Source organism: Sciurus carolinensis, chromosome 3 (assembly GCF_902686445.1).
Source record: "Sciurus carolinensis chromosome 3, mSciCar1.2, whole genome shotgun sequence".
NCBI lineage: Eukaryota > Metazoa > Chordata > Mammalia > Rodentia > Sciuridae > Sciurus > Sciurus carolinensis.
Window position 1 is genome coordinate 41,094,818 of NC_062215.1, and position 16,170 is coordinate 41,110,987.

At 46.8% G+C, this 16,170-nt stretch overlaps 1 protein-coding gene across 4 annotated transcripts in view; it reads left to right on the forward strand.

The window, feature by feature from the left end:
* Drc3 (dynein regulatory complex subunit 3) overlaps nucleotides 1-16,170 on the forward strand; it is a 41,430-nt gene that overhangs the window by 5,886 nt on the left and 19,374 nt on the right. For all 4 annotated transcript variants that reach the window (XM_047547428.1, XM_047547429.1, XM_047547426.1 and 1 more), the window contains 6 exons: nucleotides 2,276-2,392; nucleotides 3,822-3,988; nucleotides 10,537-10,683; nucleotides 12,064-12,183; nucleotides 12,540-12,652; nucleotides 14,806-14,980. In XM_047547428.1, coding sequence (XP_047403384.1) covers nucleotides 2,276-2,392; nucleotides 3,822-3,988; nucleotides 10,537-10,683; nucleotides 12,064-12,183; nucleotides 12,540-12,652; nucleotides 14,806-14,980 — 839 coding nt within the window. The remainder of the gene's footprint in view (nucleotides 1-2,275; nucleotides 2,393-3,821; nucleotides 3,989-10,536; nucleotides 10,684-12,063; nucleotides 12,184-12,539; nucleotides 12,653-14,805; nucleotides 14,981-16,170) is intronic.

Consider the following 16,170-nt stretch of genomic DNA (forward strand, 5'->3'; position numbering starts at 1 on the left):
TGAGGGAAATTAGGATGGAGTGCAGTACTTTCTAGGGTGACGAGAGGCCTTGTCAAAAAGGTGACAATTGAGCAAAGACTTGAAGGAGGTGAGGGAGAGAGCTTCAGGGAGATCCACTGGGGAAAGTGTGTGAGGCAGAGGGAGCAGCCAGAGCAATTGCTCAGCAACCAGAGCAAACCCGAGAGGAGACAGGTCAGAGAGGTCTTGAGGTCAGCTAATCCTACCTTGGGGCCAATGGAAGGTTTTAGCTTTTATAGTGAGTAAGTTGGGAACCTGGGAGGGTCTTGATCTGAAGCAGGACAGGATGGGACTTGGGTTCTCACGGACGGGACAGGACCCCACTAACTGCAGGGTCAAAAGCAGGAATCTAGTGAGATGGCCACTGCTGTGGTTCAGGGAATGATGATGATAGATCCGATGTCGTGTCGAAGATTAAACTGAAAAAAAAAAAAAAAGATTAAACTGACTTTTTCAGCAACCCTGCCAAGCCAATAACTCATTTGGAGCCAACTGCCAAACACAGACTGATTCACTGTGCTGTTTTGGCTTTTCCACATGAACTGCTGATACCCAGGCAAATATCAGTGCACAGGTGCATGTGGCAGGGCATCCAGGTGTGCAGGAGCCGCCCTGAAAAAGGGGCTCTGCAGGAAGCCACCATGGCCAAGGGCAAAGTGGGGTTGGGCAACTGTGAGTCAAAAATCAGGTCCAGAGCAGGTGCCTAGAAAATCCTGATGAGATGGGAGGCAGCTGGGAGCCTGAAACAAAACGGCCCCACCCCAGAAGCACAGGTGGGGATAGAGGCTAGTGTCAGTCTGGGAAATCTGGCCACGAACAGGCAGTTGAAGGACAGGTTCCAGTGTTGCCCTGGGAATCATGGGAGCGGTTGAGGGCCCTCACAGCCCTTGGTCAGAGGATCTTGGCCACCTCTCCAAGACCTGGCACAGGGAAGTTAGTAGGCATACCTCCCACTTAATTCACAACTTCACCAGCAGTCCCTGCCTCTGTGAACAAACATTGAAACTGCCACTCAGATATATGATTATTGATATTTTTTAATTATATAATTTTTAATTGTTGTGATACTAAGAAGTGAACCCAGGACCTCTACCATTCTGGGCATTCCCAGAATGTATTATTCCCAGCCCTGTTAAAGTATCCCTAGTTACTTTTTAAAAAAAAAAAAAATCTTCATGGGCTGGGGTTGTGGCTCAGTGGTAGGGCACTTGCCTAGCATGTGTGAGGCACTGGGTTCAGTTCTCGGTACCACATATAAGTAAAATAAAGGTTCGTCAATAACTGAAAAATATATATATATTTAAAAAACCCTTCATGTCTATATTATTTTACTTCTTTAAATAAGCATATTGTAATCTTATAATTGGAAATCACTGCAAAAGCAAATATAGAAAAAAAATTGATGTATAAACAACAGAGCTATATGTAGCTTCTGGGGAAAGCAGAAGGGGAACAAGATTAGTCTCTAGAATTTTACATATACAGTATCAATTTGTTTATACTTATACACTTCTCAGAATTCTTCTGGCTGTCAGGGACAGAAACCAAACTCTGGCTGACAGAGCAAAGGGAATAGGTGGGCTGCAGAGCTGGGGTGGGTGGTCTTCAGGGACTGTGGGGTCCCAGCACTTCTGTAATATCTGGAATCTGTCACTCTGAAGTAAGGGAAATTTATCCCATCTCCTATATATGGACAATTTGGGGTTCTCCCCTGTTTTTCTGCCCCTTGCGTGCCCTTAGGATTTCTCTGGTATGTCTTTGGAGATAGATTACAAGAAAATTGAAGGGCAAAGGGCATAGACATTAAACATTTCAGTAACTGTAGCCAAATGACCCCCCGAAAAGGCAGAACTGATTGATTAATCCTCCCACCAACAGAGACCCATGCTTTAATTCTGTTTCTCACACTGTGGAAAACCCACCTGTGCTCCTGAGTTGGCCTGAGTCCCAAGGTGGACCAGCATGACCAAGAGGCAGTGTGAGTGAGTTTCCTGCCCTGGACAGGTCAAACTGACCCCCACAATGACCCCCACTTGGCCCTGTGCCCAGTGGACCTCTTAGGTCCTCCTGTGACCCTGAGTGACAGTCCTGATCCTCACCAACACTGAGCACTGATAGGGAGACAGTGGTCCTTGATGCTTAGTCCACATCTCCAGGATACTTGTATACTCCAGAGCAGGGCAGGGGATTTGTCTCAGCCCCCAATGTGCTGGCACCAAACCCTAACCCAAGGCTGCACTGTCCTCCATTATTTCAGACATCCTTCGCATAGACAATCTCTGGCAGTTTGAGAACTTGAGAAAGCTGCAGCTGGACAACAATATCATCGAGAGGATCGAGGGTCTGGAGAACCTCATACACCTTGTCTGGCTGGGTAAGACCCTTGCCTGTATGTGTCTGCCCTAACCAAGTGTGACACCTTGCCAAGGTTATCACCTCCCCAGAAGACAATCATGGTGACACTCAGCTGCTGACCCATCATCAGCTTGGGGATAGCAAAAAGCAACTATTTTTTAAAAGCCTGGGGCTTATACTGGGCAAAGTATGACAAAGATGTGCTTGGACCCATCAGGATAGAACATTCTGCACCCAACTGCATAACCTCAGTCTGCATAGGGCACAAAGGACAGCTATGGACTCCCACTTAATCTAAATCTAAGTACAGGTGGGCAGATAACTTGCCTAGAGGGGCCAAATGATCAAGTGATAGTGGCAGAAGTGGCATGCAGTGAACTCTCAACTTCGTGCTAAGTGTGGGCTTGTGCATTTTCCCTATGAGACCTTTCACTCCACACAGTGTTCCCATCATAGAGATGAGCAAACTGAGGTCACAGTGAATAAGTGGGGACATCAGACTACCAGCCCAGCTCTGTCTGATCCTAGAGCTCTGGTCCTCATTGCCAAGCCCGCAGGGGTTTTTGATGAACTGTGTCCACCTGCTGGCTTCTTAGGAGCCCCCTCACATCTGGTATGATGCTGGTGGACACCCAACAACAATCCTAGGAGATGGGTGTCTATTATAATCTACAGAAGAGGAGCTAAGGTGCAGAAAGTCAAGGCACTTGCCCAGAGCTACACAACCAAGAAGTAGAAGAGCAGGGACTTAGGCCCACTCCTATCTGGCCCCCAAATTCACATTCCCTCCATTCTGTCAGTCTACTTCCCAGTAACAAGGAAAACCTGGGGCATCAGTGCATCTCCCAATTTGTAAATCACTCTCAGCTCTATCTGTGCTGACCATTGGAGTCACAGCAATTCCACAGGCAAGGATTATGCTGCCATTTCACAGATGCAGTCACTGAAGCTCAGAGAGGCTGACTTGATTGAGTCATGCTGCAGGCAGTAGAAGCAGATCATAGCCAAGTCTTCTGATTCTCGGGTCCAGGTCTCTTGCCCCAGAAATCCAAAGCTGCCTCAGGGCTGTTGTCAGAGGATGCACACTTGGTAAAGAGGTAAACACTAAGCAGACAAGAGGTAGATTTGCTTAAGTGCCTACAGGCGTCACAGAAGGGCCACCCCACAACTGTGAACCCCTGACCCCAAGGTATCACTCTTCAGACCTGATAGCATTTTCATCCCAGAACTATGTCAGAGCAGAGATGTGTCCCCGAGAGGACAATCAGCAGAACTGGGGAGGATGGTAAACATGCAGCTGCAGGGAAGAATCCATACCAAGCTTCTAGAACCATAAGCTGTTAGACAGTGAGTCAATTCCTGGCACTCAGTAACCCTCGTGGTTTTATTTCAGGACAGTTCCTTCCTAGCTCAGACAACACACTCTCAGAACCCTCTTCCCTTCCCAGATCTGTCCTTCAACAACATCGAGGCCATTGAGGGGCTGGACACACTGGTGAATCTGGAGGACCTAAGCTTGTTCAACAACCGGATCTCCAAGATTGACTCCCTGGATGCTCTGGTCAAGCTGCAGGTGCTGTCTCTGGGCAACAACCAAATTGGCAACATGATGAATGTGAGTGGCCAGAAATAGGGACTCATGCTCACTTGTACCTGCAGGACTCAATCTGGGAATGGTGTCAGGGGTCATGGCAAGGGGAAGTGCTGGCTGAGTGTTCCAGATTTCCCCCTTTGCCTGGAAAGGGCAGACATCCAGATTATTTCACAAGGGATGTGATAATGTTTAAATACCATGTTTAACCCAACAAATCCCTCCTCTGGTACCAGTTTGCAACCTCTGTTTCAGTGAAGTCACTTTCTGAGTCTCATATTAACTTAAACATTGGTCAAGGACCTATTGGATATGGGCCAATTGTCCTGTGTTCAGTGGGTACAGAGATGTACAAGATATAGTCCCTTTAGGATGACTAGCTCATGCACCCACATAATCAAGACACAGGTGACGAAAAGCTAGAAGCAAATAAAACAAGACCTGTGAGAAGTAGGAAGGTAAGCCAGGGTGCCAGAGATGTGTCTGTGTAACTGTGGACATTGGTCATCTGAGGGGAAGGAAGGTGGGCTGCCCCGAGCACACCCCACAATGGGCTCACAGCAGTCAGCTAGGGATAAGACCCCAGCAGTAGCCACAAGGGTCCTATATTAGAGGTGACCAGTAGTGACCTAACAAGACAGTCCCTAATCTGCTTCTCCAACCGGGCCGCCCATCCTAGCAACTGTCCAGAACCCTTCCAAGACTCCTTTTTCTTCTTAGGTCTGATGGCCTAAGATGTTTACATCTCAGCTGCACACTTGGGTGGCTTAAATGCATGGCCTGGGGTAGGTCAAGTGCTCAAGTTGTTACCCATATTTAAGTGTATTCAGCAAGACCAGACCCAGGAGATGATGTGGTCTTGGCAGTTCATGGTGTGTGCCAGACAGGAAGATCTAAACCTAGTGAGGCTCAAGCTTTCTATGCCTGTTTCCTTGTCTGTCAAGTAGTGAGAGTAATTGTAATAAACATGAAGCACTTGGTCCAGGATTAGGCTAAAGCAGGTTTTTAATGAATGGACTGTCATGGCTGACATCCTTCCTGTGAAAGCATCAAGGGAAAAGAGGTAACTGGATTCAGATTCACTAAAAGATGAGAATTTTCCATCCAGCAAAGGGAAGAGCATTCCAAGGAAGGGGATGGCATGAACAAAGGCCTGGAAGTGCACCAGGAAAGCCTGCCTGCCTGCATGGCACCTCTGAGGAGCCCAGGGTCCCTAGAAGTCAAGGGTACCTGCAGGCTGGGGCTTAGCTGGGGACTCACTGCAGACAGGGCGGTGCAGGGCTTTTTTGTGTGTGATATATTCAGGTCAGGCCTATGTTTAGGAAGAAAAACTGCCATCATGAAATGAACCTGAAGGAGATCATGTGAATGGGTTAATGCAAAATGGTGCCACCAAAAAGGACATTTGGCCTGCAGGTAACATAAAAGTTTGTCACAAACAGGCTAAAATGGAACCAAGGCAGAAATTCAGTACAGATTGTGAGGTGGCATTGGGAAGCTAGAGGGAATGAGGTGATTGCAGGAGGCTGCAGTGAATGTGGGGTGTCACTGAGGTTGCTGCAGCAGGTGATGGGGGCTCAATTCTGCAGGGCCCTAGCAATAGCAGAGTGCTTCCCAGAAGTGACCACCTAAGGGCTGAAGCCTTAGGCACTAATCTGCAGTACTGTCCCTCAACAGCGAGGGTTGCCCCGGGGGATTTATTTCCTCCCTTCCTGACTTCTGAGCAGGGGAGTGGGCCTAGTGGGACTTCAGAGACCTCTATGACACAGAAAGCAAATGATGGAATGGAGAGCTGTCAACAAGAGTGTCACAGCTGCACCTGCCACAAACAGTGGCATTTGGTGGCATGATTATTGACACTGCAAAGAGGGGGAGTTTATCAATAGGTCTCAAGGATGCAGGTTCCTTCAGCCTCTGGGCTCTACTGTCCTCAGCATCTCTCCAAGGCTGCTTCTCATGATTGCAGTCAGGGTCATAGGCTTCCTTGTTTATATCCAACAGGACAGAGAGTTGAGAAATCTACCCCCAGTGGTGTCCTTTTAGTCTAATTGGGCCATCTTAGGCCCTACACCTACCCTCATACCAGTATCACAGCTAGGACATGGCCAGATTGGGTGGCCGAGGTGAATGGACTGAGATGGGTTGAGCACCTGTGTTTAAGTCTGACCAGCCAAGCCAAACCCTAGAGGTGGTAGAGTCTCAAAGTTTGCCCTGCATGCGAGACGGGAGGATCTAAATCCAACCAGTGTCCTTCTCAAGGTTTGGGTTCTGACTGTCCAGCCTGTCCTCTGCTCTGTAGGTTCAGGAAACCCAAATTCTGGCCAATAGGATAGCAGGGTGAGGCATGGAGTGTGCAAGTTAATAGAGCGGAGGCTGAGATTAGTTAGCCTGGGTTCAAATCTCAGTGCTGTCACTCATCAGCTGTCTGACCCTGAGCTGGTGAAAGAGTTCTTTGTGCCGGTTTGTGTATCTGTAAAATGGAATTAATAGTTCTTATCCCATAGAGTTGGTGTGAGGATTGAATCAATTAGAGAACATTATATGTCAAATGTAGATACATGGAAAGTGATTATTATTCAGGAATTTCCAGGTTGCTGATTAAACTCAAACTGTTCCAGACCTTTTTTTATTTATTTATTTTTTTTTCCGGTGCTTGGGAACAAAACCAAGTGTTCACATGTGCTGTGTAAGTGCTCTACTACTGGACTGCATCCCCAACCCCAAACCTTGTTGCTTGAAACTCAGCATTTAGCAGATATTTCTATCTTGGTACATCCTACAGCCCAGGGCTTCATGTGAATGAATCCTTTCCAATGTGTTAGCCCTTGGACACTGTAGACTTTAACGGAGCCTATTTTAGTCAGCTTTTTTGTTGCTGTGGTCAAAAGACCTGTCAAGAACAATTTTAAGGAGGAAAAGTTTATTTGGAGTTCATAGTTTCAGAGGTCTCAGCCATAGATCACCAGCTCCATTCCTTATGGTGGGAAGTGAGGCAGAACATCATGACAGAAGCATGTAGCAGAGGAAAACAGTTGGGAACATGGCACCCAGGAAGCAGAGAGAGCTCTGCTCAACAGACAAAATATATACCCCAAGGCAAGCCCCCAGGGATCCACCTCCTATACCCACACCCTGCTTGCCTAGTTACCATTAAGTTAATCCCTATCAGTGCATGAACACACTGATTGGGTTAATACTTTCATAACCCAATCATTTCACCTCTAAGTTTTTTTGCATTGTCTCATACATGAGTTTTTGGGGAATACCTCACATCTAAACTGTAACAGAACCTGAGACCCTATCCCTCCAAAGAAACAGGCACAGGTGCTAAAGGGTGCAGAGAGAATGGAGGTGGACATGTCCCAGCCCTTCTGTGGATGCCCAACTCCCTACCTTGGCCTTGGGTTTTCTTGTCCCAGCAAGGTCAGGAAGAAATTCCATCACCCTCTCCCAGTGGAGTGCCAGGTACTAGATCCCTTTGTGAGTATTCAAGAGGCAGTTATAGCTGGTCCCCAGAGAGAAAGAAGAAGACAGAAGGTCCATGGGGAGAAGCTGCCAGGGAGTGCTGAGGTATCTGGACCAGATGTTCCCAAGACCTGGCTATATCCTGGGTCCTTAGGGACCCTGGATCCTCTTTACCTAATCAGGTGCCAGCCCTGTTTTTTAATTGACCCAGAAAGTCCTGACTGACAGCTCTCAGGTATTAGCTTCTAACCCTGATCATCTTTCCCTTTAACCTTTATCTGTTCTATCTGCCACTTAATTACATGCTCTTGTCATTTATTTATTTAGTAGGCTTATTTGAATACCTGCTTATTGCATTAAAAACACAGACACATAAGCAGAACTTAGGGTACACAAGGAAGAGCCCCTCCCTCCTGGTTTTGGTCCTTGCTTCCCCTTCCTGGGGCCACAGCTACTGCTAAGTTACATGTGTGTCTCTCCAGGCATTTTGTGTTTAAGCATTGTGCGTGATTGTCATGCCTACCCAGCTACCCTTCACATACCTGGCTTCACTTGCCCTCTCTCCTCCTGAGTCATCATTTCCCCTGCCTAGACACAATGTGATGTATTTTTCCAGTCCTTTAGAAATGAACATTAAGGTTGTTTTCAGCCTACTGCCAATACATGTGTACTGTACTGGAAGTCCTTAGGTAGGGAATGTCCTTGAGCACAGTTGCTTACACCTGGATCAGTTCATCTGTAAGATAAACTCCTAGAGGGGAATTGCTAGGTCAGAGGGACCACACATTTTAAATTTTGATGAATCTTTGCCAAATTGCCCTCTGTTGGAGTGGAACCATTTACAGACTCACCAGCAATGATGGTGTGGCCTGTTCCTTCTCACCTTCTCAACACATTTTGTTATCACACCTTCCTCTTCACTAATCTAAAATATAAAAAATGGAACCTCATTTGGGAACGCTCTTAAAAATTAAACCAAAGCCAAGTGTGCACACCTATAATCCCAGCTATTCAGGAAACTGAGGTGGGAGGATTCCAAGTTTGAGGCCAGTCTGGGCGACTTAGTGAGACCCTGTCTCAAAATGAAATAAAAAGGAGGCTAGAGATGTAGCTCAGAGGTAGAGCACTTACCTACCATGTGCACTGGGTTCCATCCCCAGTATTGAAAAACAAACAAACATTAAACCAGATCCTGTCTTCCCGTATACATACTTAAAACATCAATGATTTCCATTGTCCCCAACAAAACTCTCATTGCTCACAGCCTATATGGTCTTATGTGAACCAGCCTCTGACCTTGTTGCCAATCTTATCTTGTATCCTTTCTTCTAGCCCCTTCCCAACATCTGTGACCACCCTAGCCTTCGCTTAGTTTCTGGTATGTGCCAATTTCTGTGCTGCCTAAGGGCCTTTGCTTGTGCTGTTTGGCTTCTGGGAAGGTGCTTTCCCTGGTCTCAGCTTAAATGTCATCTCCCTGGAGAGACCTCTGAGCTCCCTGACTGAAAAAGGCCTCCCCGTTATTTTCTCTTACTGTGCCATATTTACAGTCTTTATAGCATTTGCCCCAAACCATAATGATTGTTTTTTAAATTAATTTTTTATTTGTTCTAATTGGTTATACATGACAGAAGAATGCATTTTGACACATTGTACACAAATGGAGCATAACTGCTCATTCCTCTGACAGAATCACACCAGTAGTGTAATCATAGGTGTATATAGGGTAATAATGTCTGTCTCATTCTACTGTTCTTCCCATCCCCACCATCCCACCCCTCCCTTCACCCTCTCTGCACAATCCAAAGTTTCTTCATTCTTTCCTATCCACCCCCAACTATGGATCAGCATCCACTTATCAGAGAAAATATTTGGCCTTTGTTTTTTTGGAATTGACTTATTTCACTTTAGCATGATATTCTGTAGTTCCAGCCATTTACCTGCAAATGCCATAATTTCATTCTTCTTTAAGGCTGAGTAATATTCTGTTTTGTATATGTACCACATTTTCTTTATCCACTCATCTATTGCAGGGAATCTAGGTTGATTCCATAGCATGATTGTATTTTTAAAAAAATATTTTCACCCCCACATAAATTGTAATTGCTATTAGGGCAAGGACCCATGGACCTTGTTCCTAACTCTGTTCTTCAAGGCTACTATGGTATCTGCCAGAGGCCTGCTAAGTGCTTTATCTCGTTTATTGAACAAAAGAACAAATAAATGCTGAAAGAAATTCATTCAGAGAAACACAGTAGGTTTCTTTTCTATCTTTTGCATAACACAGCATCTAGGTATTCAAATGATGCTATCACATGAAGTATTAGCTATGTGGTTGACTTTTCCCCCATTTTACTAAAACTAGGGTATAGGAAATGGAGGGGAATGTTCCACTCATTGTTATCCAGTGATTTCGAGGCTAACCGTTAAATCAGGTTCCATTTCATTTAAGAGATTTGAACCTTTCACAAGACAGCGATCTAAAAAGGCACACCTATTCTGAATGACCACTGATAATAACTATACCTGCCTTTTTTTTTTTTTTTTTTTGGTACCAGGGGTTCAACCCAGGGATGCTTAACCCACTGAGCAACATCTCCAGCTCTTTTTTAAAAATATTTTATTTTGAAACAGGTTCTCGCTAAGTTCCTGAGGCTGGCTTTGAACTGCAATTCTCCTGCCTCAGCTCCCAAGCTGATAGAATTACAGGCACGCACCACCACATCCAACTATAACTGCCCTTTATTGGGTAGGTGTCAGACACACTTACAAATTCTTTTCATTGTTTGTTCTTTACAACACCTATAACACACACAATATCTTTATGCCCATTTTATAGATGAGGAAATTAAGGCTCACAGATGTCAGGTAACTTGTCCTAAGTCCAGAGCTAGGATTGGAGCCCCAGTTGACTGATACTTTGGAAAGTCTCTGCCTCACTGACGGTCTAAACCGGAAGCCCCTACCCCTCCTTGTCTGTCCATCCAGCAGGTGCTGTGCCAGACTGCAGACTCTGAAAGGGTACCAAGGAGAGATGCTACTAGATATGCTCTCAGTTCTATCACATCCAAAAATGGGGGACTGGTGTCTTTTTTCTCGCTTCTCCCTAGCTCATTTACCTGCGAAAGTTCAAGTGCCTGCGGACACTCAGCCTCTCCGGGAACCCCATCGCTGAGGCAGAGGATTACAAAATGTTCATCTATGCCTACCTTCCTGATCTTGTGTACCTGGACTTTCGGCGCATTGATGAGCACGCGGCAAGTGTCTCCTTTTCTCTCCCCACCGCCCCCTTCGCCCATAAGAGTCTTCAGGAGCCCAAGTTTCACAGGGCAGTGAAAGGTATCTTCCCCTATCCACATCTAGGAAAAGAGAAGAGGCAATTCCCTCTTCCTAAGCTCCCTTACCTGTCTCTGTCAGAGCAATTCCAGCAGCACCCTCCTGGGTGCTATTTCCAATGTGTCCTGGTGACTGGGCCTCCTCCATATATTGTCCCAAGGCCACCTGACAGCTCTTGTCTGTTTTTCCATGTGAAGATGTTGAAGAGGCTAAAGGAGGGTTGGCAACTGTATTTGCCAGGATCACCTCAAGTCTGTGCAGACCCCAAGAGCAGTACTAATGACTGATTGCTGTTTAGCATTTGTATGCCAAGTACTTGGCATTTTTTCCTGCTGTTTTCACCAAAAACTGTGAGGTGGGCCTGCTCTCATCCCTAGTGTTCATCAGCTGCTGACACACAAGTGAGGTGACCTGCCTGGTGTTTCATGACCAGTGGCGGTCAAGCTGGGAGTTGACCCCAGGTCATCAGGTAGCAGAGCCTGGCCTCTACCCCCCATACTGGGGATGTAGCTCAGTGGTTGAGTGCCCCTAAGTTCAATCCCTGATATCTGCCCCCCAAAAAAAGATTTTGAATTCCAAGATTTTAAGTTTTATTCTTCTCATTTAGATAATAATTTGAAATGTAACATGGGCTCAAAAGCTTGGAATAGGCCCAAGACCCATTTGGGTATATTTTGCCTGTTATAAAAACACAGGACAGACTAACACTGTACAGTTCAAAGTCCCTTCCCAGGTGTTTTCTCCTGGGTCCTCAGAAGTTTCTGTCTAGGGCAGGCAGGCAACATAGCCTGGTTGTTCCCATTGTACCTTGAGCAAACCAAGGCTCCTTCCACAGTTTAGAGACTTATCTAGAATCATCAAGATAAATAGTAAGAAAAAGACCATAAAAGCAGAGTTCCACAAAGCAGGGACATCTGAAACTCTCCTGTTCATGATTTTGTGAGATCTGGGGCCAGCCACGGCCCACCCCAAGCTCTGGCCCACTTGGTGCTATAGGACTCAGGCAGGGGGACAGCTTTTGGTGCTCCCTGGAGCATGTCGGAGCAGTTCAGACTGACCAGGGGATGAACACAAGGCTCTTAGAGTGCTTCCCAACTCCATGAATTCCCAGTTCCCTGATTCCCCTTAAACTCAGGATACCTGGAAAGGGTCATAAGGAGATGACAAACCATTCTCATCCACCTTCATGAAAGGGACCCATCCATGGGATCCCATGCTTGGGAGGCCACAGGATAGCAGAGGTCACTGTGGCTCAGACGAAACATCCTCTGGTAACAATGCCACTTCTCATTCCCTGTCAGAAAGAGCTGGCGGAGATGAAGAACCAGTACAGTATTGATGAGCTGAAGCACCGGGAAAACCTGATGCAGATCCGCCAGGAGGAAGAGCAGGCCCGGCGGATGAAGCTGGAGGAACACAAGGTACCACTGGAGAGGGTGGTTTGCCCTCGGCCCAGCTCAGAGATGCTGTGAGAGCCCACCAATCACATTGAACAGAGATTTCCAGGGATCCTGAGGCTCCAAAACCATGTAAATCACAGTTCATCTACAGGGCCTGATGCCCCCTCTGCAACTTGGTCTGCCCATTCCCTGGTATTTCCTCCCTTTCCACTTGGTCCTTCCACCTGCATTCTGAGGAGGAAGATGCAGCCCAAGTGTGTGTCTGACAGTCCCAGGGCCTAGGATAGGCCCCTGCTTGGTGGGCCCTTGCAGGGACTCATGAGAGGGGCTGAGGGCCTCGCTTGAGGTCACCACATCCAGGTGTTTTCTGCCCACAGATGGCATTCGTTGAGCATCTGGATGGCTCCTACCTCTTCGACAGCATGTATGTGGAGGATGTGGAGGGCAGCAAACTGTCCTATCTGCCTGGCGTGGGAGAGCTCCTAGAGGCATATCCTTCCCAGTTCCCGGCTGCTTCCTCTGATATGAGCCCAGTCCATGTGCCACCAGCCTGTTTTGGGCGAGTTTCTTCTGTTTGGGGCCTGTTTCCCCATGAGACCTTGGGAGGTAAAATTGCCCCTAAATACAGTGTACCCAAGAAGCAGTGGAGCCAGGTCAACTGAGCTGCATGAGGGAAATTCAGTCTAGTTGTCCTGCTGTGCACCTGGATATAATATTTTAAATTTCTTCAAGCATCCCACTACATAGGTGTGTTATTAACCCCAATTTACAGTCAGGGAAGCTAAGCTTGGAGAGGTGAACTGGCTTGTCCGAGGTTACTCCATTAAAAGCCATGACTTGAACCATTTTCTGTGGAGCCTGAGAACCTGCATTCTTCCCCCAGTCAAGTGGAGTCCAGAGGGTGTGGTTGTCACTTGTCATCATGGCAGTGACCATGATGATCAAACCATGGGCTTATTCCCTAAACTGAGGGACTCAGGGTAGACATGAAGCATTCTTAGACCCTAAAGGTTGAGACGAAGCAGCTAGTCCCAGATAGATCTGTGGAGTCATTGTCTCCAGTATCAACATCCAGGAAAATAGAGACAAATCTCCAATAAAATAACTGTTATTTGGGAATAACAATTTCCAAACTGCAATCTGGAACATGTGCAGACCAGAATGGCCTGGGGTATATCTGGAAAACAGAGGAAAGGCTAGAGTTTTATTTATTTATTTATTTATTTATTTATTTATTTATTTATTTATTTATTTTTTGGTGCTGGGGATCGAACCCAGGGCCTTGTGCTTACAAGGCAAGCACTCTACTGACTGAGCTATCTCCCCAGCCCCAAGAGTTTTATTGAGAAACAGAAAAATTACTAAGTTGTGAACATTCACTGGTACCAGCAGTTACTGGGTGAAATTTGTCTTAAAGTCATAGCAGTCTGTGTTGCTGGATTGGACCAGCATGGCAGGCAAGTGGGTTTGTTGTTGTTGTTGTTGTTGTTTTGGTACTGGGGATTGAACCCAGTGGCACTTAACCACTGAGTCACACCCCCCTCCTTTTTTATTTTTTATTTTTATTTTGAGACAGGGTCTCACTAAGTTGCCTAGGGCTTTACTAAGTTGCTGAGACTGACCTCAAACTTGCAATCCTCCTGCCTCATCCTCCCCAGTTGCTGGGATTACAGGCAAGCAACCCTGCACCTGAAAGGCAAGTGTTCTTGTTAAGTGACTAGTGTCCTTCTGCAGTGAACTTGTCCTTGTGATAGTTTCTGTTGTAAGGAAAATTGTATGTGAGAGCCCTCCCTTTATGGCCTTCCCCAGCTCTGTTTGGGTAGGGTTTGACACAGATGGCTTTATTTTGAAACTTGACAGTTTTCATATTTTCATATTGGATGTAAATTCATTCAAATTCAGACTTTCTGAAAAGAATGAGGTGGGGGCAAGGAAGAGCCGGACAGAGGGAGCTCCTGCCTGGCCTGGCTACCCCTATCCCACTCAACCCCAAGTGACCTTGGTTTGCCTCTTGGCTGTAGCACTGTGTCTGTGTGACTTTGGGCAAATCATTTTCATCTCCCCAAGCATCAGTTTCCATCCTCACAAGATCACACAAGGCCCTGTGGGATTCAACTGCCTGACCTCAAGGATTCCTCCCAAGGACTCCATGTGGCAGGTCCTATTGTGCCCTCAGCTGTAGATGAGGGCTATGGGACCCAGAGGGGTGAAGTGACTTGCCAGTGTGGTCCCTAAACCTGGATGGTCTGGTTTGACCACATGATCTTCCCTCGGGAGCACTTAGATAGGTCTTCACCAAAAGTGTTCTTCTGGATAACACACCAGAGACAAAAGCATACGATGCCTATTTCCCAGCCAGGGTTGGCCCCTCGTGGCCCCATTTTATCCCCATTCCTGAATTCCTCTGGTTGACAGTAGAGATGCCCCAACTACTATCTTATGCTCCCAACCTCCAATCCTGGCTCCCTGAGCCCTCAGTTTTTCCCATCTGTCAAAGGGGTCACATGTAGCTTTGGGTTTGAGCCCTGAGCACAGTGTTCAGAACACAGTCTGTGCTCTGTGCTGGGAGGGGCCAACCCCTTTGTCATGCCCACCAGTTGCCTGCTCCCAAAACAGTCTCGAGCTTCCTTAATGGTCACTCACCTATAAGGACAAATTTGTCATCATCTGCCTGAACATTTTTGAGTACGGCCTGAAACAGCAGGAGAAGCGGAAAGCAGAGCTGGACACCTTCAATGAGTGCATCCACGAGGCCATCCAAGAAAACCAGGAGCAGGGCAGACTCAAGATTGCTAAGTTCGAGGAGGAGCACTTGATGGTAGGTCCTCCCCAGCCTCATGCTCTGAGTGCCACAAGCCCCTCCTGCTGTGGACAGTCTGCAACTCCTGTGCCCCACAACAACCCCTAAGGTCATGTTCACTGTTCCATGTGCCAGGATCACATAGCAGCTAAATGGCAGGGCCAAGGCCCAGCCTCACCCCAGCACCACCAGCCTCAGCTCCCCACTGCTTGATGACAGAGCAGTATGGGGCCTCAGGTCTCCATCATGTAAGCTGTCCCTGGGATTGAAGAGCCTCCTCACTCCCACCATCTCATCATTAGTTTTATACTGGTATTATTTGTACCACTACTATAATGACTATGACAATCCTTCTAGTCTTTGGGTCGTTCATTCACTTAGCAGAACTTCAGTGAGCCCCACCGTGTGCCTGGCCCTGTGTTGCTCAGCCATGATGCTGTGGTTCCTGTCCTTGGCTAGCTCTCACCTGCTGATATGTTCAGACCTGAGTCTAGGCCCTCCCCCCTGAGTGAGCCAAATGGTCAGTGATGTCCCAGAGGGCAGGCAGGGAGCCTTGGGGATTCCCTGGATGCTCCTTAACTCAGACTGAAGAATTTAGAGAAGGCTGAGGCTTATGGGACAAAGAGAGTTGACCAAGCATGGTAGAGGAAAATTGTCCCACCCAGGGGAACAGCAAAGGAGAAGCCCTGGTGTTCAGGACCCTGTTCAAGCAGAGCCAAGCAGAGATCAATATTTGTACCTGATGGCAATTGTTTTTTTTTTTTAATTATTATTGTTGTTATTGTTATTTGAGATGGTGTGTTGCCATGTTGCCCAGGCTGACCTTGAACTCCTGGGCTCAAGCCATCCTTTTCCTGCTTCAGCATCCCGAGTAGCTGGCACTATAAGCACACCTATGTCCAGCATCTTTTTTTTTTTTTTTTTTTTTGGGGTGCTGGGGATACGAACCCAGGGCCTTGTGCTTGCAAGGCAAGCACTCTACCGACTGAGCTATCTCCCCAGCCCCAGTCAGGATCTTTTTTAAAGATAGTATTTTAACTTGTTTTAAGTCACAGATCTCCATGAGACTCTAAGGAATGATATGGACCTTCTCTCTCCTCAGAAAACTGCAGGTTTACCTACAACTTCAGAGGTTTCAAGGAGCCCATAAAGTCACTCCTGGTTGAAAACTTAGTTTAAAGTAGAACAAAGTCCCCCAATAATGCCAG